The sequence below is a fragment of the Sardina pilchardus genome, chromosome 10 (genome assembly GCF_963854185.1).
Source record: "Sardina pilchardus chromosome 10, fSarPil1.1, whole genome shotgun sequence".
Lineage (NCBI taxonomy): Eukaryota > Metazoa > Chordata > Actinopteri > Clupeiformes > Clupeidae > Sardina > Sardina pilchardus.
This window is the reverse complement of record NC_085003.1, coordinates 34,373,100-34,395,599: the sequence shown is the minus strand read 5'-3', so window position 1 is coordinate 34,395,599 and position 22,500 is coordinate 34,373,100. Positions and strand designations below refer to the sequence as shown.

The window sequence follows — 22,500 nt, the reverse complement described above, 5'->3', positions numbered from 1 at the left end:
ACACACTCACACACAGACACAGACACAGACACACACACAAACACTAACTCACACAGGCACAAACACACAAACTCACACAGATACACACACACAAAAACTCACACAGATACACAGACACACACACACACACAAACTCACACAGACACACACACAAACACTAACTCACACAGGCACACACTCACACACACAGACACAGACACACACACAAACACTAACTCACACAGGCACACACTCACACAGATACACACATACACACAAACTCACACATATACCCAGACACACACACACACACACACACACACACACACACACACACACACACACACACACACACACACACACACATGTGTAAGTGCGGTGTGTTTGTGTTCAGGTGGCAAGACCATTCGTCAGTGTATCCGCTACACGGACTGCGATAACCTGCGTCTGACGCAGATGTTCCCGTCGGTGGACGGCTTCACCTACCGCTGCTGCAGCAGCAACCTGTGCAACGGAGCCGTCGCCTCGGCAACCAGCCAGCCCGCCCTCCTGTTGCTCGGGGCGATGGTGCCGGTGCTGATCGGCCGCTGGGTCATGTGACCCGCCGTTGACGCCGCTGGACACGACCATGAGAGCCGCGATCGCCGCTTCACTGAACCACGGCGCCACCACCACCCCACGACACCACCCCAACACCACCTACGCCACCACCATCCCAACACCACCCCAAGCCCAACCACGACGCCACCACCATCCCAACACCACCCCAACACCACCACCACCCCAACACCATCCCAAGCCCAACTACGACACCAGCACCCCAACACCATCCCAAGCCCACCTACGACACCACCACCCCAACACCATCCCAAGCTCACCTATGACACCACCACCTCAACACCACCCACGACTCCACCACCCCAACACCAACACCAACACCACCCCAACACCACCCACGACACCACCACCACCCACGACACCACCACCACCCACGACACCACCACCACCCATGACACCACCACCTCAATACCATCCCAACACCACCCACGACACCACCACCACCCACCCATGACACCACCACCCCAACATCATCCCAACACCACCCACGACACCACCACCACCCACGACACCACCACCACCCACGACACCACCACCACCCATGACACCACCACCTCAATACCATCCCAACACCACCCACGACACCACCACCACCCACCCATGACACCACCACCCCAACATCATCCCAACACCACCCATGGCACCACCACCCCAACACCATCCCAACACCACCCATGACACCACCACCTCAATACCATCCCAACACCACCCACGACACCACCACCACCCACCCATGACACCACCACCCCAACATCATCCCAACACCACCCATGACACCACCACCCCAACATCATCCCAACACCACCCATGGCACCACCACCCCAACACCATCCCAACACCACCCATGGCACCACCACCCCAACACCATCCCAACACCACCCATGACACCACCACCTCAATACCATTCCAACACCACCCACGACGCCACCACTAGGGTTGGGTATCGAGAATCGATGGGACCCGGGACTAGCTTTCCAATTCAATTTCAATTCCTAGTTTCGATTCCCAGTGCGCGAACCGGAAGAAGAAGCCGCTAAACATCAACGAAGAAGGTGTTTGCATAACCGAGCTGAGGCAACAAGACGACAGTTCATAGATTTGATATTTATATTGTAGTTGAAAACAGCCCTATGTGAGAAATGTATAGTGAAGTTCATAAAAAGGAAAAAGTTCATAGAATTAAATTGATTGAGACTATGTCAGACTATGTCATTCAGAAAGACCGTTGGTTAGCTAGGTCATTTAAAATATCCTCAACTTTTTTGACCCTGCCTCTTACAAGAATCGGGATCGAGAATCGTTAGGAACCGGAATGGAAACAAGGAATCTGAATCGGAATCATTCAAATTCAAACGATACCCAACTCTAGCCACCACCAACCCAACATCACCCCACCACCACCTCAACACCACCCCAACACCCACCGATTGGCTGCCAGTGTGGTTAATGTTTAAGTGTTGTTCTATGGGCTGTAATTTTAGTTCATGTTTACATTTACCCACATGTTGAAAGATTCCAGCAGCCCACATATTGAAGGTTCCATCAACATTTTAACCACGTGCATCAGTATTGAGTATGGACTGGTCTATGTGCATCAGTATTGAGTATGGACTGGTCTACGTGTTAATGGCATTATTTAATCCCATTAAAAAGACTAACTGTGAGTGATCTGAACCCATTTAGTTTTCCTGCCATGGTCACACCAAAATGTCTGTTTAAGATGATGTTTTTTGTAAATAACAGAATTAAAAGAATATTTGATAAAAAGGTCTGGTGATATACTTGATAGGAGTTTCATAGAGTTGGAGGAAGCGGTTCCCTTGATTTTTAATGCCAAACCTCCAGGGATAGAGGTGTGTGTGTGTGTGTGTGTGTGTGTGTGTGTGTGTGTGTGTGTGTGTGTGTGTGTGTGTGTGTGTGTGTGTGTGTAGGACTGTGTTAGCCTCTGTGGTTGTAAACTCCAGCCATCAGCTGTTGCATCAATACCATAATAATTACCAGACAAAGAATAAAGAATACACCATATATTTATCCAAATAAATAAACAATCAATAAATACATCAATAAATAGATAAATAAGCACACAATACACTACAGTACAGTACAGTAGGGACATAAATTAACACATAACAGTACAGTTCGGTACGGTAGGGGACTCAGAGGAACGTCCGTACCGCTCTCCTGGACACCTAGTGGACTAAGAGAGGAACCAATCAGCTGATGGACATCAGAATGGATGGAATGACCAGCCGGTTCTAACAGGTCCGGTGGGTGGAATGACTGGCAGGTTCTAATGGTTCTGGGGGGTGGAATGATCGGCAGGTTCTAATGGTTCTGGGGGGTGGAATGATCGGCAGGTTCTAGGGATGTAATGGTTCCGGTTGGTGGAATGACTGGCAGGTTCTAACGGGTCCACTTGACAGAACCACAGGGTTTAGTAGATGGAAAGACTGGCAGGTTCTAACGGGTCCAGTTGACAGAACCACAGGGTTTAGTAGATGGAAAGACTGGCAGGTTCTAACGGGTCCAGTTGACAGAACCACAGGGTTTAGTAGATGGAAAGACTGGCAGGTTCCAACGGGTCCAGTTGACAGAACCACAGGGTTTAGTAGATGGAAAGACTGGCAGGTTCTAACGGGTCCAGTGAATGGAACGCTATAAACAGGGGAGCAGGTGTGTGTGAGGAATGAGGTGGTTGTCATGGGAACGGCTTGTGTCTGAGGGGATTTGGCCCAGTTATTGTAGAAATATACTGGCGAATATAGGAACATTACATATCCATGGCTGCAGCAGCAACAACAACAACAACAACAACAACAACATCCAAATGCAAGTACAGTGACAGCATGTCTGATTCAATAAATACGATATGATAAATAAACAACTTATCAGCATGAGCAACTGGACATGAGCCTGGAGCCCTGCTGTGCACCTTCACATGGACCTCCATCTTCAAACCTCCACCTCATATGGACCTCCACCTCATATGGACCTCCACCTCATATGGACCTCCTCCTCATATGGACCTCCTCCTTCACACCTCCACCTTCATAATATGGACCTCCATGGACCTCCTCCTCATATGGACCTCCTCCTTCACACCTCCACCTCATATGGACCTCCTCCTCATATGGACCTCTTCCTTCACACCTCCACCTCATATGGACCTCCTCCTTCACACCTCCACCTCATATGGACCTCCTCCTTCACACCTCCTCCTCATATGGACCTCCACCTCATATGGACCTCCTCCTCAGATGCGCTTGGAGATTTATTGTGAGATGTGGTCTCAGTCGCTCATCTCCTCGATGGACTCCTCGATGGTGTGTGTGTGCATGTGTGTGTGTGTGTGTCTCAGTCGCTCATCTCCTCGATGGACTCACGTGTGTGTGTGTGTGCATGTGTGTGTGTGTGTGTGCATGTGTATGTGTGTGTGTGTCTCAGTCGCTCATCTCCTCGATGGACTCACGTGTGTGTGTGTGTATGTGTGCATGTGTATGTGTGTGTGTGTGTCTCAGTCGCTCATCTCCTCGATGGACTCATCGCGGATCTCCCTGCCGATCTCCTCCAGCTTGACGCTCTTCTTCTGGGCGTTCTTGTCCTCGTCCTTGTCGGCGGGGGCGTACCAGGGGGGTCGCGAGGTCACGGCGCCGTCACAGGCCCTGCCCCCCCGCCGGTACCCGCCGCGCCCCGCCCGCACCAGCCCCCAGCCCTGCGGCTGCCCCTCCGACGGACCCCCCTCCTGCACCCCCCGCGTCTGGTCCAGCTCCTTGGCGCTCAGCGCGGGCATCCGCACGGGCACCGTGTTGCCGAACTTGGAGTAGTCGACGGAGTAGCGGCCGTCCTCCTCCGTCATGATGGACACGAAGCGCCGCCCCCACAGGATCTCCTCAGGGGTGTAGGAGGTGCGCGCCTGCATCGTGATCCCCGTCGTCTCCACCACCCCTGCACACACACACACACACACACACACACACATATATAAACACACATGTATAAACACACACACACACACACACACACACACATATATAAACACTAGGAATGGGCATTTTTTAAATTTTAATCGCGATTAATCACATGATTTCCCTGATTAATCATGATTAATCGCATTATTATACGCAAAACTCAATAACGAATTCAAAAGCAATATATAGCACATATTTATTTTAAATGTGCTGCCATATGAATGCAAGTGCCATGGCATTTTTTTCTGCAAACATCACTGAAAATGAAACCTGCCGTTTTTCTAGGCTGATTTGACATGGAACTACATTCTCATCTGGCGTAATAATCAAGGCAACTGGCAAACTACTGGCACTACTACTGCTTGTTGTCTATGGGGACTATTTTCAGATGCTAGGTACGATATCACTGCGCCTATGGTACGTTTGCAAGTTGCCTTGATTATTACGCCAGATGAGAGTGTAGTTCCATGTCAAATCAGCCTAGAAAAACGGCAGGTTTCATTTTCAGTTGGTCTTATTGCACTTTCTAACTAGGAGACACGTTTTAAATGGGAAAATTACCAGAAATCTTAGTCACTTTTAAACATGAAGCTAGCAGGCGAGAAGCTAATGGTCTAATCCGATTCAGTGATCTATGCTAGGCTGAAGCTAAAAGTTGTATCGCCAGACTCACAGAATGGCTGGATGAACGGGAACAAGGTAAATATCGATTGTTTTGCTCGAGGGGAGGTGGAAAATGAGCGTATTTCCAAAAATGGCGGAATATCCCTTTTATGTGCCCAGCTCTAATAAACACACATATATAAACACACAGACACACACACACTATCATCACAGAATCTCCTCAGGGGTGTAGGAGGTGCGCCTGCATCGTGATGCCTGTAATCTCCACCACACCTGCACACACACACACACACACACACACACACACACACACACACACGTAAACACACACACACACACACACACATAAACGCACACACATAAACACACACACACACCCTCGAGGATGACTATGATCTCAAGGTCCTTGGTGGTGAGGGACTGGGCACACACACACACACACACACACACACACACACACACACACACACACACACACACACACACACACACACACACACACACACACACACACACACACACACACACACACACACACGCACATACACACACACCCTCGAGGATGACGATGATCTCGAGGTCCTCTGTGGTGAGGGACTGGGCGCACACACACACACACACACACACACACACACACACACACACACACACCCTCGAGGATGACGATGATCTCGAGGTCCTCTGTGGTGAGGGACTGGGCACACACACACACACACACACACACACACACACACACACACACCCTCGAGGATGACGATGATCTCGAGGTCCTCTGTGGTGAGGGACTGGGCGGAGATCTCGTAGAGGGGGCTGCCGCGCTCGATGGTGTGGCTGATGATGAGGGGCGACACGAGGAAGATGCCGTTACTGCGGAGAGGGTTCTCCACCTGGATGTCCAGCTGACACACCGGAATCACCTCCCCCTCCGCCGTCACCGTGCGCCGGATCACCTGACCAGCACACACACACACACACACGGGCGCACACACAAACACAGGTTAATGTTATTGATTACCTGACCAGCACACACACACACACACAGAGGTTAATGTCATTACTTACATCAGCACATCAGCACATACGCACACACACACACGCACATGCACACACACACACTGATGCTACCGTGAACTGTGTGAACTGTGTGCTGTAAGTGATCTGAGTGGATCCTGAGGTGCTCATTAGGGCGTGTCCATCATCATGTGGGTGTGTCCATCATCATGTGGGTGTGTCCATCATCATGTGGGTGTGTCCATCATCATGTGGGTGTGTCCATCATCATGTGGGTGTGTCCAGCGGTGGGTGGGTGTGTCCATCATCATGTGGGTGTGTCCATCATCATGTGGGTGTGTCCATCATCATGTGGGTGTGTTCATCATCATGTGGGTGTGTTCATCATCATGTGGGTGTGTCCATCATCATGTGGGTGTGTCCATCATCATGTGGGTGTGTCCATCATCATGTGGGTGTGTCCATCATCATGTGGGTGTGTCCATCATCATGTGGGTGTGTCCATCATCATGTGGGTGTGTCCAGCGGTGGGTGGGTGTGTCCAGCGATGATCATGCTCTTGCGGAGGTGTGCAGGTGTGTGTGTGTGTGTGTGTGTGTGTGTGTGTGTGTGTGTGTGCAGGTGTGTGTGTGTGTGTGTGTGTGTGTGTGTGTGTGTGTGTGTGTGTGTGTGTGTGTGTGTGTGTGTGTGTGTGTGTGTGTGTGTGTGTGTGTGTGTGTGTGTGTGCAGGTGTGTGTGTGTGTGTGTGTGTGTGTGTGTGTGTGTGTGTGTGTGTGTGTGTGTGTGTGTGTGTGTGTGTGTGTGTGTGTGTACCTGCAGCTGGATGGTGGCGGAGATGATCATGCTCTTGCGGAGGTGTGCAGGTGTGTGTGTGTGTGTGTGTGTGTGTGTGTGTGTGTGTGTGTGTGTGTGTGTGTGTGTGTGTGTACCTGCAGCTGGATGGTGGCTGAGATGATCATGCTCTTGCGGAGGTCTCCCACGCGGAACATGAAGGTGGGGCGCCCGTTGCGCGGGGCGATGACGGCGTTGCGTGAGAAGATGAGCGTCTCTGCGCGCCGGTTGGCCTGAGCCGTCTTCATGAAGACGCAGCCCAGCATCACGGCGTTGATGATCAGCCCCAGAATGTTCTGGATGATCAGCACCGTGATGGCCAGCGGGCACTCCTCCGTCACCATGCGCCCGCCGAACCCGATGGTCACCTGGGAAACGCACACAGAACCAACCGCCCAAACTCATATCAGCGTTTACTATCGTTTACTATCCCCATATCAGCGTTTACTATCCCCATATCAGCGTTCACTATCCCCATATCAGCGTTTACTATCCCCATATCAGCGTTTACTATCCCCATATCAGCGTTCACTATCCCCATATAAGCGTTTACTATCCCCATATAAGCGTTTACTGTCCCCATATGAGCGCTCACTATCCCCATATCAGCGCTCACTATCCCCATATCAGCGTTTACTATCCCCATATCAGCGTTTACTATCCCCATATCAGCGTTCACTATCCCCATATCAGCGTTTACTATCCCCATATCAGCGTTTACTATCCCCATATCAGCGTTCACTATCCCCATATAAGCGTTCACTATCCCCATATCAGCGTTTACTATCCCCATATCAGCGTTCACTATCGTTTACTATCCCCATATCAGCGTTTACTATCCCCATATAAGCGTTTACTATCGTTTACTATCCCCATATGAGCGTTCACTATCCCCATATCAGCGTTTACTATCCCCATATCAGCGTTTACTATCCCCATATCAGCGTTCACTATCCCCATATCAGCGTTCACTATCCCCATATCAGCCTTCACTATCGTTTACTATCCCATATCAGCGTTCACTATCCCCATATGAGCGTTTACTATCCCCATATCAGCGTTTACTATCCCCATATCAGCGTTTACTATCCCCATATAAGCGTTCACTATCCCCATATCAGCGTTCACTATCCCCATATCAGCGTTTACTATCCCCATATAAGCGTTTACTATCCCCATATAAGCGTTCACTATCCCCATATGAGCGTTCACTATCCCCATATGAGCGTTTATTATCCCCATATCAGCGTTTACTATCCCCATATAAGCGTTTACTATCCCCATATCAGCGTTTACTATCCCCATATAAGCAATCACTATCCCCATATCAACTTTCACTATCCCCATATCAGTGTTTACTATCTCCATATAAGCATTCACTATCCATATGAGCAATCACTATCCCCATATCAGCGTTTACTATCGTTTACTACTATCCCCATATCAGCGTTCACTATCCCCATATAAGCGTTTACTATCCCCATATCAGCGTTTACTATCTCCATATCAGCATTCACTATCCATATGAGCAATCACTATCCCCATATAAGCGTTTACTATCGTTTACTATCCCCATATCAGCGTTTACTATCCCCATATAAGCGTTTACTATCCCCATATCAGCATTCACCATCCATATGAGCAATCACTATCCCCATATAAGCGTTTACTATCGTTTACTATCCCCATATAAGCGTTTACTATCCCCATATCAGCGTTCACTATCCCCATATCAGCGTTCACTATCCCCATATCAGCGTTCACTATCCCCATATCACTATATAAGCATTTACTATCCCCATATGAGCGTTCACTATCCCCATATCACTATATAAGCATTCACTATCCCCATATAAGCGTTCACTATCCCCATATCAGCGTTTACTATCCCCATATAAACGTTCACTATCCCCATATAAGCGTTCACTATCCCCATATCAGCGTTTACTATCCCCATATAAGCGTTCACTATCCCCATATCACTATATAAGCGTTCGCTATCCCCATATAAGCGTTTACTATCCCCATATCAGCGTTCACTATCCCCATATAAGCGTTCACTATCCCCATATCAGCGTTCACTATCCCCATATCAGCGTTTACTATCTCCATATCAGCATTCACTATCCATATGAGCAATCACTATCCCCATATAAGCGTTGACTATCGTTTACTATCCCCATATCAGCGTTTACTATCCCCATATAAGCGTTTACTATCCCCATATCAGCATTCACCATCCATATGAGCAATCACTATCCCCATATAAGCGTTTACTATCGTTTACTATCCCCATATAAGCGTTTACTATCCCCATATCAGCGTTCACTATCCCCATATCAGCGTTCACTATCCCCATATCACTATATAAGCGTTTACTATCCCCATATGAGCGTTTACTATCCCCATATCACTATATAAGCATTCACTATCCCCATATCAGCGTTTACTATCCCCATATAAACGTTCACTATCCCCATATAAGCGTTCACTATCTCCATATGAGCGTTTACTATCCCCATATCAGCGTTCACTATCCCCATATCACTATATAAGCGTTCACTATCCCCATATCAGCGTTCACTATCCCCATATCAGCGTTTACTATCCCCATATCAACGTTCACTATCCCCATATAAGCGTTTACTATCCCCATATGAGCGTTTACTATCCCCATATCACTATATAAGCGTTCACTATCCCCATATCAGTGTTCACTATCCCCATATCAGCGTTTACTATCCCCATATAAGCGTTTACTATCGTTTACTATCCCCATATCAGCGTTCACTATCCCTATATCAACGTTCACTATCCCCATATGAGCGTTTACTATCCCCATATCAGCGTTCACTATCCCCATATCAACGCTCACTATCCCCATACCAACGTTCACTATCCCCATATAAGCGTTTACTATCCCCATATCAGCGTTCACTATCCCCATATCACTATATAAACGTTTACTATCCCCATATGAGCGTTTACTATCCCCATATCAGCGTTCACTATCCCCATATGAGCGTTTACTATCCCCATATCACTATATAAGCGTTTACTATCCCCATATCAGCGTTTACTATCCCCATATCACTATATAAGCGTTCACTATCCCCATATCAGCGTTCACTATCCCCATATGAGCGTTTACTATCCCCATATCAGCGTTCACTATCCCCATATCAGCGTTCACTATCCCCATATGAGCGTTTACTATCCCCATATCAGCGTTCACTATCCCCATATCACTATATAAGCGTTCACTATCCCCATATCAGCGTTCACTATCCCCATATCAGCGTTTACTATCCCATATAAGCGTTTACTATCCCCATATAAGCGTTCACTATCCCCATATCAGCGTTTACTATCCCCATATAAGCGTTTACTATCCCCATATCAGCGTTCACTATCCCCATATAAGCGTTCACTATCCCCATATAAGCGTTCACTATCCCCATATGAGTGTTTACTATCCTGGTCTACACAACACACACCTGGTCTACACAACACACACCTGGTCCACACAACACACACCTGGTCCACACAACACACACCTGGTCTACACAACACACACCTGGTCCGCACAACACACACCTGGTCCACACAACACACACCTGGTCTCGGTGACTCACCTGCACCTCGATGGAGAAGAGGAAGGCGGAGGTGAAGGAGTGGATGGCGGTGACGCAGGGCACGTGTCCGACGCTGTCGGGGTCGCGGGGCTCCAGGTCGCCGTGGGCGAAGGCGATGAGCCACCACACCATGGCGAACAGCATCCAGGAGCACAGGAACGCCGACGTGAAGATCAGCAGAGAGTGCTGCCACTTCAGGTCCACCATGGTGGTGAACACATCCTGCAGGAAGCGACCCTGCGGACCACACACAGCCCGTCAGAACCCACACACACACACACAGCCTCCACCCTGCGGACCAAACACAGCCAGTCAGAACACACACACACACCTGGCTCCGCCCAACAGATCTTACAGATTAGCCAGTCAGAACCCACACACACACCTTGCTCCACCCAACAGATCTTACTAGCCAGTCAGAACCCACACACACACCCACAGCCTCCACCCTGCGGACCACACACAGCCAGTCAGAACCCACACACACACACAGCCTCCACCCAACAGATCTTACTAGCCAATCAGAACCCACACACACACAGCCAGTCAGAACCCACACACACACCCACAGCCTCCACCCTGCGGACCACACACAGCCAATCAGAACCCACACACACACCTTGCTCCACCCAACAGATCTTACAGATTAGCCAATCAGAACCCACACACACACCTGGCTCCACCCAACAGATCTTACAGATTAGCCAGTCAGAACCCACACACACACACACCTTGCTCCACCCAACAGATCTTACAGATTAGCCCAGGCCTATTCAACTAGCGGCCCGCGGGCCAGATGTGGCCCGCTTCAAATTTCCTGTGGCCCGCGTGTCTCGTCATGTGAATGAACTCGCTTTGACGGGTGTGCACAGATCTTCATATGATTGGCGAGTAGCGCACTGTCGGCCCGCCCCTATTGGCCAGACTAATTCTTCCAGTTATCTTCACTCAGAGAACACAGCACATCACTACACAAACTGACATTTCCAAATGTGTAACTCGTTTTAAATGTTATCATTAAATGTTGATTAAATTACGATTTCTTACCGCCAAAGATTCTAAACCTCGAGCGTGCGCAAATCAAAAATGTTACAATCATACCCGGTCTCTGTTCCTCCGAGCCCTCGGGAAAGTTAGTGCAGGAGCTGTGGTTTGTAGAGAATTGCCTCTTGACTTTATATTCCTTCTTTACAGCGATGGATTCGTTGCACAATAAACATGAAAGTCTCGTACTTGTTGCAGAGGGTAAAATGAACGATTCTCGTTGTCAATTAGACGTTTCTTTAGACAGAGCCATCTTCACTCCACTCGTGGGAATGTTATTGTTTGTGATTTGCGCAGGCTCAAAGTTTAGAATCTTTGGCGGTAAGAAATTGTGAAACAGATAAACAGAGGCAGAGCTGGCATTACTTTTTCTTTAAATTCAATGCTAAGTATATTTGAGAGATTGGCGCTGTAGGCTACTGTGTGTGTTTGAAACACTTATGAGCCTAATTATCTTGACGTAGGCTAGTTAAATCAACACTGCATTTTTTCCCACTGATGCATGATATGGCAGCTATCAGACATCAGGTATGAAATACTATGGTTAGCCTGGGTGTTTTCAAATACTTGTTGTTTGTGTGGCAGCCTATCACCTGTCTGAGAAGATTTTTTTATGGATATGGATAATAGGCTATGTTCTTAGTTTCTATGCCAGTGTATAAAATTCAATTGAATTTAACTGAATTTTACTCTGATTTTATCAAATATTGTTGGATACAATTATTTTGCGGCGTCTTATTTTATGCGGCCCCTGAAAACCCAGTGATTTTTCCATTCGGCCCTCTTGGTACTGAAGTTGAATAGCCCTGGATTAGCCAGTCAGAACCCACACACACACCTTGCTCCACCCAACAGATATTTAGATACAGATTATTTATTCATTTAGCAGACCTGCTCCCTGATGTTCTTATGGGCCACGTTGCAGGATCCAGTCTTGGTGATGAAGCGGGCCCGCTGGGACTTGGAGCGGAACCGGTTAGGGTGGGTGGCATCCTCGGCCAGCCGGGTCAGGAGGAACCCGTCCGGTAAGAGGCCTTTCCGGGCCAACATCCTGCAGCTCCGCACCCCTCACGCCTCTGCACAGTGCCGACCTGTGTGGCTGTGGGGGGAGAACAGCAGGTCGTTAGCTGTGTGGGGGGAGAACAGCAGGTCGTTAGCTGTGTGGTTGTGTGGGGAGAGAAGAGCAGGTCGTTAGCTGTGTGGCTGTGTGGGGGGAGAACAGCAGGTCGTTAGCTGTGTGGCTGTGAGGGGGGAGAACAGCAGGTCGTTAGCTGTGTGGGGGGAGAGAACAGCAGGTCGTTAGCTGTGTGGCTGTGTGGGGGGAGAACAGCAGGTCGTTAGCTGTGTGGGGGGAGAACAGCAGGTCGTTAGCTGTGTGGGGAGAACAGCAGGTCGTTAGCTGTGGGGAGAGAAGAGCAGGTCGTTAGCTGTGTGGCTGTGTGGGGGGAGAACAGCAGGTCGTTAGCTGTGTGGCTGTGTGGGGGGAGAACAGCAGGTCGTTAGCTGTGTGGGGGGAGAACAGCAGGTCGTTAGCTGTGTGGGGGGAGAACAGCAGGTCGTTAGCTGTGTGGCTGTGGGGGGAGAACAGCAGGTCGTTAGCTGTGTGGGGGGAGAACAGCAGGTCGTTAGCTGTGTGGGGGGAGAACAGCAGGTCGTTAGCTGTGTGGGGGGAGAACAGCAGGTCGTTAGCTGTGTGGCTGTGGGGGGGGAGAACAGCAGGTCGTTAGCTGTGTGGGGGGAGAACAGCAGGTCGTTAGCTGTGTGGCTGTGTGGGGGGAGAACAGCAGGTCGTTAGCTGTGTGGGGGGAGAACAGCAGGTCGTTAGCTGTGTGGCTGTGTGGGGGGAGAACAGCAGGTCGTTAGCTGTGTGGCTGTGTGTGGGGAGAACAGCAGGTCGTTAGCTGTGTGGGGGGAGAACAGCAGGTCGTTAGCTGTGTGGGGGGAGAACAGCAGGTCGTTAGCTGTGTGGGGGGAGAACAGCAGGTCGTTAGCTGTGTGGGGGGAGAACAGCAGGTCGTTAGCTGTGTGGCTGTGGGGGGGGAGAACAGCAGGTCGTTAGCTGTGTGTAGGGATGCAACGGTACAGTTTTGCCACGGTTCGGTTTGTATCACGGTTTTTGGGCCACGGTAACGGTTCGGTTTCAATATATCAATATTATCTTGCCTCTAGCATACAGGAGGTTATATTTGCCTTTTCTATTTCAACAATGTGCTTCTACTTACACTTGCAGAGAAAATATTAAATGCATAGCCTGACACAGATGAAGCAGAATCACAAAAATGTATTAAAAGAAAAGAACACCATCATTGCCTTCTGTCATAAACAGGCAATGTTATCCATAGTGCAGTGCAGCATAAAGTAATGTGTAGTTATTTATTTAATAAACTCACTGTTCTTCACACATTTAAAGAAAATACTTAACTGTTATACACCCTCAAAAAAGTAGTGAACAATTCTGAAAATCTTCTCAAAATAATTGGTGAGGTAGTATTATGTGTAGTTTCAAATGGATATTTGATTTGGGAGTGCCTGCCCTGTCCTCTTTTATGAACGTAAAAAATGTAAACATAGACAAAAGTGCAGTGCAGCATTAAAAATATTAGAACAATGAAATGAACATTATTGCAACCTGTTGTCAGGGGGGGGCAATATTCCGAGAAGAAAGTGGCAAATTTGCCACTTCACAAAGTGTCTGTTTCCCCTGTGTCTCCTGTCGTGTGTGTGTGTGTGTGTGTGCGTGTGTGTGCGAGAGAGTTGTGTGATTGACGAGTGGACGAGCGATTGACTGATTTAGCAGTGAGTTTATTGTTTTTCGAGTGGACACCTCCCGCTGCCCGTAGCCTAGCATGTACAACGTCAGGAAAATAAATGACCCAAGTTTGGAATGACATGTCAGCCTCCCCATCTCCTATAACCTCCCATCCCTACAATATTTTCCAGTAAACTATCAAAAAGAGAATACACTCACATGTGTCGGCGTCACGCTTTCTTAGGCTACTCTAGCGAGCAATCAACGCAGGGCACCGGTTACACCGTTACACAGACTTTATAATGTGGCAAATTTTCGACCTTCTAAAGTGGCAAATTTGCGTCTTTACAAAGTATATATACGTGGCCCTAATACGCCGTCGTATTCGTTATGTCTTTGGGAATTATAGGAATATTGTTGTCGAAAGGCTGCAGCAATGGATGGTTGGGTTTTCGGTGGCAAACTAACTCTCCGTGCTGCTCCACTTAAGGTTACAGCCGGGTGATGAAGGCGCAAGTGGGCCGACATGTTGGATGTGTTACCTTTATTAGGTGATCGTTGTGAAGCAGTGCTTGCAATGCACACTGTGCTTTGTTTACTGACGGTCTTTTTGCCTTGTTCGTGGGCTACTTCAAATGTCGCCATGATCATGCAGCCGCCGGTAAAGTTTGTTTCTTCTCACATGACTCCTTCATTTGCATTTCAACGCGCTTATTGGCTCTTGGGAAATTCAGTAAAATTCTGATTGGTTGTTGCAAGGTTGACGAGAGGCAAGCTGAACAGTCAGAGAAAACGCATCCCCCGGGTCCTAAGCACTCCTCTCTATCGCTCCCAGGCTACGCGCGCGCAATAACCTTGTATTAAATAAAAAGTTTAATGTCGCGTATACCGAAATATTGCGGTTTAGGTGAGTCTATTGAACCGAACAGGCCAAACCGAACGGTTCAATAAATTATTGAAAACCGTTGCATCCCTAGCTGTGTGGGGGGAGAACAGCAGGTCGTTAGCTGTGTGGGGGGAGAACAGCAGGTCGTTAGCTGTGTGGCTGTGGGGGGAGAACAGCAGGTCGTTAGCTGTGTGGGGAGAACAGCAGGTCGTTAGCTGTGTGGCTGTGGGGGGGGAGAACAGCAGGTCGTTAGCTGTGTGGCTGTGGGGGGGGAGAACAGCAGGTCGTTAGCTGTGTGGCTGTGGGGGGGAGAGAACAGCGGGTTGTTAGCTGTGTGGGGAGAACAGCAGGTCGTTAGCTGTGTGGCTGTGGGGGGGGAGAACAGCAGGTCGTTAGCTGTGTGGCTGTGGGGGGGAGAGAACAGCGGGTTGTTAGCTGACACGCTGAAGCTTTTAGCCGAGTACTCTGCTGCTCATCTCTACAGCTAATTCTTCTGAGTGATCCGACATATCGATCTGATCCTAACACATACTGTACATAGTCCCTTCTTGTCCAAGTAAGAAGCAGAACTCCGTCAGGAAGGAAGCAGAACTCCATCAGGACTGATAGTAGAACCCTATCCTCCTCTCCAGCTCTGGCAGTAGAACCCTGTCCTCCTCTGCAGCTCTAGCAGTAGAACCCTATCCTCCTCTGCAGCTGACAGTAGAACCCTTTACAGTAGAACCCTATCCTCTTCTGCAGCTCTGACAGTAGAACCCTTTACAGTAGAACCCAATCCTCCTCTGCAGCTGACAGTAGAACCCTTTACAGTAGAACCCTATCCTCTTCTGCAGCTCTGACAGTAGAACCCTATCCTCCTCTGCAGCTCTGACAGTAGAACCCTGTCCTCCTCTGCAGCTCTGACAGTATTTACGTTCTTGATCATTAGGAAACAACCCTGGTTATAACAACCCAGACCAAGACACGAGAGGCTCATATAGACCATGGGATATCTGGGCCAAGTACAGTGATCATAAGCACTTGATAGGAACTAATAAGCACAGTCATGCATTTGTCAATGATTGCATTACACGTGTAGGGCTGAGCGAGAGAACATGCTGGTTACATACCAAATCCAACACAAGAGCTCGCCGCCTTCTGAGCCGTCCTGCCCCTGACCATTTGAGAGGTCAACCAGAAAGCAGGTGCCCTGCAATCTCCCCTGAGAAGAGACACCGTGCATAGAGACTGTTGAAATCATAGAATCACATGACGAAGCAATACATAAAGTTGAACCTACTTCCAGCATAATGGCATCAAAACATCTACCGATACTACAGCCACTTACAAACTAGTATGTTTTAGGCTACTGTCAGGTCACAGTCCTACCGCATGATTTGACATCTACATCTACATTTGACATGGGCATCTACATTGCTATTTCTAATAGAACAGCATGCTACGAAACTATGAAACTCTACAGCACAAACAAACAATGTCACAAACAAACGCTCCAAAGCTAACCTTATCTTCAACTAAGCTTCCCCACTCAACTCTACACACAAACTGTATCTAAGTAAACAATAAACCATGACACCCATCAATGCAATGAAGGACTGTAAATTCGCCATGGCAGGCAGGCTGTCTTCAAATCTTTACTCAGTATCCAGTAATCTTGCTGCAGGAGAGGAGGCCGCAGCGAAGCTACCGTTAGCTGTCATTGCCATCACAACTAGCATCCATCCAGTCCAGTCGGGAGAAAGAAAATCCCAACGGTGCCCCGCAACAATTTCAACATGCAAGTGTTAAGTCTGAAAAAAGAAACACTCACAAAACACACAGCTACGTGACCTTAAAAATACGGGAATGGTAACTTACTAGTCACAACCCACCCACTAATGCATTGGCCAGTAAACATTAGATAACGAAAAAGACATTAGCGATGGGTGGATAAACATATCCCATAATGCCTCGACTTCCTCCTCCTTCTTCTTCTTTGGTAACGTGAGTTTCTCAACTTTTATCGAAACAAATTGCTTTGTGTCTTTAACGGGGGACTGCTACATTTCAATGTGTCCTTTAATCTAAAATATTTTATTGGATTTTAACACAGGTATATATGCACCAAGCCGAGAGGATACTTTTGGCTCTAACTTATCTCAGTATTTACGTCTAATACGTAACACTTTGGCTTCGTGGAGCTTCGGGGAAAGATGGCTGAGTCGTGGAACCGAGGTAGTGACACGTCGCATTTTTAACTAATTAGAATTATATGCGGTTTTTTTTTTATCATCTGAATAAGATTGGTGTTCACATTTACCCAAGAAATACAAATTGTGCTTGGTCAAGAGTGTTTTGTCTGAATGAGATTCTCTGAGGCTAACTTGCTAGTTTGCAATTCTGCCAAGCTAGTTTGTGTTTTGATACGCACAACCCTACTAAACTCAGTGATGACAGCATCCTGATATTGCACCTTTAATGTCTTTTCTCACCTTAGGACATGGCAGTGTGGATGATATGTTGGATTCAGAGAATAAGCTTCTGGCGGAAAACCTGGCGACCAAAGTCTCCAGGCTAAAATCGGTAGGCTAAACGGGATATTTGCCTAAGATACTGATCAAGTTTTCGTACACTGCCATTGATGCTTTTATGGTCTTTATTGCTACTGAACTGTCATGTCTTCTCTTGTCTTGTCATGTCTTCTCTCACAGCTTGCTTACGACATTGACAAAGACGCAGAGGAGCAGAACAGCTACCTGGATGGCATGGTTGGTGTCTGTCTTCTTCGGTGTTCCCCACTGTAAAATTTCAAACCATCACCAACTGCTACCATTGTCAGCGCGCCTCAAAGCTTTGAGAGTAACGGTCGTGCTGTCTCTTATCTCCCATCTGAAGGATTCCAATTTCCTGAGTGCCACAGGTCTGTTAACAGGAAGCGTGAAGAGATTCTCTACCATGGTGCGCTCCGGCAAGGACAACCGCAGGCTGCTGTGCTATGTGTCCGTGGGCCTGGTGCTGGTCTTCTTCCTCCTGTACTACCTGGTGTCCAGGGTCCAGAACTGACCAAGCAGCTCTTCAGTGGGAAGACTGACCTGTAATCTCAGTTTTATGAGAAGTAACCCCTCATTCCAGTGGGTACCTGTTTACATTTCTGTGATAAATGTTTTGTGGGTCCCAGCCCTCTTCTAGGGAGAACTAGAGGAAGGGGGCATTGCACGCAGCAGCAAGACCAGGTTGTCTAGGGATGTGTCATGTTTGATGACCGAATTGGGTAAGGGTGTGTGTGTGTGTGAGAGAGAGAGAGAGTGTGTGTGTGTGTGTGTGTGTGTGTGTGTGTGTGTGTGTGTGTGTGTGTGTGTGTGTGTGTGTTTACACCTATTTAAATACTTCTTTGAGCAAACTATTTGCTAGTTATAGTTATGATGGTGGTAATGATGGTGGTGGTCTCTGGCTTTACTATGAGATCAGATGTTATAGTTATGATGATGGTAATGATGGTGGTCTCTGACTTTACTATGAGATCAGATGTTATAGTTATGATGATGGTAATGATGGTGGTCTCTGACTTTACTATGAGATCAGATGTGTGTTGTCCTCTGATCCCACATGTTTGAACTAAACATGTTTGTATTTGGTACACAGTAAAGATGTTGTCTTTCATTTTGGTCTGTACAGAAGGATCATTTTTAGTATCCAGAGAAATGTATGTGAAGTGTTAGTTGATCATGATTATTTTCATTTTTCTAGAGCATTACTTTTTAACAAGCTTTAAAATCCTGATGTTATGATTTTAGAATGGCAAATATTTTTTATTCAAACACTGAAATTGTATTGAATAAAATAAAGAAATGGTTGATTGCTTACTGAATAAAACATCTTAAGGCAGACCTTGACGTCACTGATTGGCTCTGTCTGGTGTAGAGCGTCATCTCGTGTCACGTCGTTTTCTTTCGGTAATTTCCGTTTTGCCTCCTTCCTGTCAGTTCCACCAACGACTTGGAAACGGAAGCCATTTCCAATTGTATATTTAATCTGGTATCACCTGTTAGGACTTTAATAAGTTCTTTATTTGCAAGCGTGTTGAAATAACGTGCATTTGCGCTGATTTTAATGAAACCCGAAACCCCAGGACACACCGCCATATTTGCTCTCGGATATACTCGGCTCAAATCGGTAAGTCAGGGAAATGGACGAGTCTCACTCGGCAACAAAACAACTGGGGTTGGATGGCGCGTCCGAAAGCACGACTGTCGGGGCAGTAGAGGAGGGGGAGGATTCGGATACTGAATCGGAGGCCGAAGGCACGACGATGACTGTAATGGGAGAAGCTAACATCGACATTGGGGCCGAGTCCTTGCCGAATCCAGACGATACGCAATCCACATTTGCAGGAAAGGTTTTTTTTTAATAACCTATTTTTTCTTGATTGTACTCGGGTTTGCAAGCTAATGTTAGCAAGCAGCTCGTGGTTGTATCGGCTAACGTTAGCCTTCTTAAATCCTAATAGGTTTTTCAGCTCGTCTGACTATAATATGAACTATTATATCGAGTTTAATAACATTGTTCCATTACTCTGTGCTCCATAACAAGTTATTATTGCATTCTCTGTATGCTTGGTGCATCGATTTTCTATCTTGTACTATAACCCCAAATCGGGAAAAGTTTGGACGTTGTGTAAAATATGAATAAAAACAGAATGTAATAATCTGCAAATATCTTAATCTCCTAGTTGCAAAAGGACACACAGACAACAGTCAAATGTAGAAAATTACAAATTCGACCATTTCATGGAAAATATATGTTCATTTTGAATTTTAGGCTACCAGCAACATGTTTTAAAAAGAGGTGGAACGTACAATGCTGAAAAAGTTGGGAAGGCATAATGAAAGTCTTTTTTATAAAGGATGAATGTTTCACAATTAGCCTAATCAGGGCAACTGGCAACACGATTGGGCATTAAAAGATGTACTGTAGGGGTATTCATCACTCTGTACATTAATCAGGGCAACTGGCAACACGATTGGGTATTAAAAGATGTACTGTAGGGGTCTTCATGTACTGTAGGGGTATTCATCACTCTGTAAGCCTCGTGCACAAAGCAGCACAGTGGTGAAGACAGGTAAACTGTAAAGCAGCACAGTGGTAAACATTTCCTGTCCCAACTTTTTTTTTTTTTTTTTTAATTTTCAACATTATAATGTTGTCTATGTCCTTTTTGCTGCTAAATGTGGGTTTACGAGAGTTGAATATTATCAAATTCTGTTTTTATTTGCACTTTACACATCCCAACGATTTGTGGTTGTGTACTTTAAAGGGATATTCCGCCATTTTTGGAAATACGCTCATTTTCCACCTCCCCTCGAGCAAAACAATCGATATTTACCTTGTTCCCGTTCATCCAGCCATTCTGTGAGTCTGGCGATACAACTTTTAGCTTCAGCCTAGCATAGATCATTGAATCGGATTAGACCATTAGCTTCTCGCCTGCTAGCTTCATGTTTAAAAGTGACTAAGATTTCTGGTAATTTTTCCATTTAAAACGTGTCTCCTCTCAAGTTAGAAAGTGCAATAAGACCAACTGAAAATGAAACCTGGCGTTTTTCTAGGCTGATTTGACATGGAATTACACTCTCATCTGGCGTAATAATCAAGGCAACTTGCAAACGTACCATAGGCGCAGTGATATCTTACGCAGCATCTGAAAATAGTCCCCATAGACAACAAGCAGTAGTAGTGCCAGTAGCTGCAAGTTGCCTTGATTATTACGCCAGATGAGAGTATAGTTCCATGTCAAATCAGCCTAGAAAAACGCCAGGTTTCATTTTCAGTTGGTCTTATTGCACTTTCTAACTTGAGAGGAGACACGTTTTAAATGGGAAAATTACCAGAAATCTTAGTCACTTTTAAACATGAAGCTAGCAGGCGAGAAGCTAATGGTCTAATCCGATTCAATGATCTATGCTAGGCTGAAGCTAAAAGTTGTATCGCCAGATTCACAGAATGGCTGGATGAACGGGAACAAGGTAAATATCGATCGTTTTGCTCGAGGGAAGGTGGAAAATGAGCGTATTTCCAAAAATGGCGGAATATCCCTTTAATCAGTAATAGCTCTAAAGAGGAGTGGCCCGTCTGCATATGAGGTGGGCTCCGACCAACTTAGCCATACTGCACTTGCACACTAACTAAGCCATACTGCACTTGTATGCACACTAACTAAGCCATACTGCACTTGTACACTAACTTAGTCATACTGCACTTGCACACTACTGTAACTAAGCCATACTGCACTTGCACACTAACTAAGCCATACTGCACTTGTACACTAACTTAGTCATACTGCACTTGCACATGGATATTATACCAACTCAGTAACCGTGACTACTACATCTCATGCTAAGTGCAGGTGTGGTCCGGCGCAGGTGTGACCCGTGCAGGTGTAGTCCGGTGCAGGTGCAGGTGTAGTCCGGTGCAGGTGAGGCCCGGTGCAGGTGCAGGTGTAATCCGGTGCAGGTGAGGCCCGGTGCAGGTGTGGCCCGGTGCAGGTGCAGGTGAGGCCCGGTGCAGGTGCAGATGAGGCCCGGTGCAGGTGCAGATGAGGCCCGGTGCAGGTGTAGTCCGGTGCAGGTGAGGCCCGGTGCAGGTGTAGTCCGGTGCAGGTGAGGCCCGGTGCAGGTGTAGTCCGGTGCAGGTGAGGCCCGGTGCAGTGCAGGTGAGGTCCGGTGCAGGTGAGGCCCGGTGCAGGTGTAGTCCGGTGCAGGTGAGGCCCGGTGCAGTGCAGGTGAGGTCCGGTGCAGGTGAGGCCCGGTGCAGGTGTGGCCCGGTGCAGGTGCAGGTGTAGTCCGGTGCAGGTGCAGGTGTAGTCAGGTGCAGGTGAGGCCTGGCGCAGGTGCAGGTGAGGCCCGGTGCAGGTGTGACCCGGTGCAGGTGTAGCCCGGTGCAGGTGCAGGTGTGGCCAGGTGCAGGTGTGGCCCGGTGCAGATGTAGTCCGGTGCAGGGATAAAGTATAAATGGCCGAGGGGTTGGTCAGGTGGCGCAGGTCTAAAAGGTTGTGTTTGTTTGTTTGTTTGTTTCCAGTCTAAATGGTCTTGGTTGTTTGTTTGTTTGTTTCCGGTCTAAATGGTCGTGTTTTTTTGTTTGTTTGTTTCCGATCTAAATGGTCGTGTTTGTTTATTTGTT

The 22,500-nt window shown here is 47.5% G+C and overlaps 4 protein-coding genes across 19 annotated transcripts in view; 3 read left to right on the top strand and 1 right to left on the bottom strand.

Annotated features, from left to right (window-relative positions):
- The window catches only part of LOC134094232 (CD59 molecule (CD59 blood group)), a 4,787-nt gene extending 4,104 nt beyond the window's left edge, over positions 1–683 (top strand). Inside the window, exon 4 of the mRNA XM_062547680.1 lies at positions 374–683. Coding sequence (XP_062403664.1) covers positions 374–579 — 206 coding nt within the window. The 3' untranslated portion in view covers positions 580–683. The remainder of the gene's footprint in view (positions 1–373) is intronic.
- A 1,923-nt stretch (positions 684–2,606) lies between these two features.
- Positions 2,607–17,281, bottom strand: kcnj11l (potassium inwardly rectifying channel subfamily J member 11, like). Of its 15 annotated transcripts, none has more exons than XM_062548087.1 (9): positions 16,455–17,196; positions 12,602–12,809; positions 10,667–10,903; positions 7,130–7,399; positions 5,932–6,139; positions 3,810–4,542; positions 3,669–3,764; positions 3,607–3,623; positions 2,607–3,572 (listed from the first exon to the last, which is right to left on the bottom strand). In XM_062548087.1, exons 2-6 carry the CDS (start codon positions 12,758–12,760, stop codon positions 4,112–4,114), a joined length of 1,305 nt encoding a protein of 434 aa, XP_062404071.1. In that variant the 5' UTR covers positions 12,761–12,809; positions 16,455–17,196; the 3' UTR covers positions 2,607–3,572; positions 3,607–3,623; positions 3,669–3,764; positions 3,810–4,111. The 15 variants fall into 15 exon arrangements, with proteins under 15 accessions (XP_062404071.1, XP_062404075.1, XP_062404065.1 ...); XM_062548091.1 differs by having other exon boundaries at positions 3,748–3,795; positions 3,844–4,542; XM_062548093.1 differs by lacking the exon at positions 2,607–3,572 and having other exon boundaries at positions 3,610–3,623; positions 3,669–3,716; positions 3,748–3,795; positions 3,827–4,542.
- Positions 17,282–17,297: 16 nt separating this feature from the next.
- On the top strand, positions 17,298–19,177 carry bet1l (Bet1 golgi vesicular membrane trafficking protein-like). The gene is made up of 4 exons (XM_062548094.1): positions 17,298–17,559; positions 17,822–17,907; positions 18,036–18,092; positions 18,220–19,177. The coding sequence occupies exons 1-4, from the start codon at positions 17,538–17,540 to the stop codon at positions 18,385–18,387; spliced, it is 333 nt and encodes a 110-aa protein (XP_062404078.1). The 5' UTR covers positions 17,298–17,537; the 3' UTR covers positions 18,388–19,177.
- A 127-nt stretch (positions 19,178–19,304) lies between these two features.
- Positions 19,305–22,500, top strand: part of deaf1 (DEAF1 transcription factor) — a 27,783-nt gene continuing 24,587 nt past the window's right edge. For both annotated transcript variants that reach the window (XM_062548076.1, XM_062548075.1), the window contains exon 1: positions 19,305–19,715. In XM_062548076.1, coding sequence (XP_062404060.1) covers positions 19,511–19,715 — 205 coding nt within the window. In that variant the 5' untranslated portion in view covers positions 19,305–19,510. The remainder of the gene's footprint in view (positions 19,716–22,500) is intronic.

Bases quoted from the DNA above. Each gene is read 5' to 3' on its own strand.
- bet1l (XM_062548094.1), top strand. From the start codon at position 17,538: ATGGCTGAGTCGTGGAACCGAG. The intron at 17,560-17,821 runs GTAGTGACACGT...TTCTCACCTTAG, and splicing joins GGCTGAGTCGTGGAACCGAG to GACATGGCAGTGTGGATGAT. The intron at 17,908-18,035 runs GTAGGCTAAACG...CTTCTCTCACAG, and splicing joins AAGTCTCCAGGCTAAAATCG to CTTGCTTACGACATTGACAA.
- kcnj11l (XM_062548081.1), bottom strand. From the start codon at position 12,760: ATGTTGGCCCGGAAAGGCCTCTTACCGGACGGGTTCCTCCTGACCCGG. The intron at 7,400-10,666 runs GTGAGTCACCGA...TGCGTTTCCCAG, and splicing joins TCTTCTCCATCGAGGTGCAG to GTGACCATCGGGTTCGGCGG. The intron at 6,140-7,129 runs GTACACACACAC...TGTGCTGGTCAG, and splicing joins CAGCCACCATCCAGCTGCAG to GTGATCCGGCGCACGGTGAC.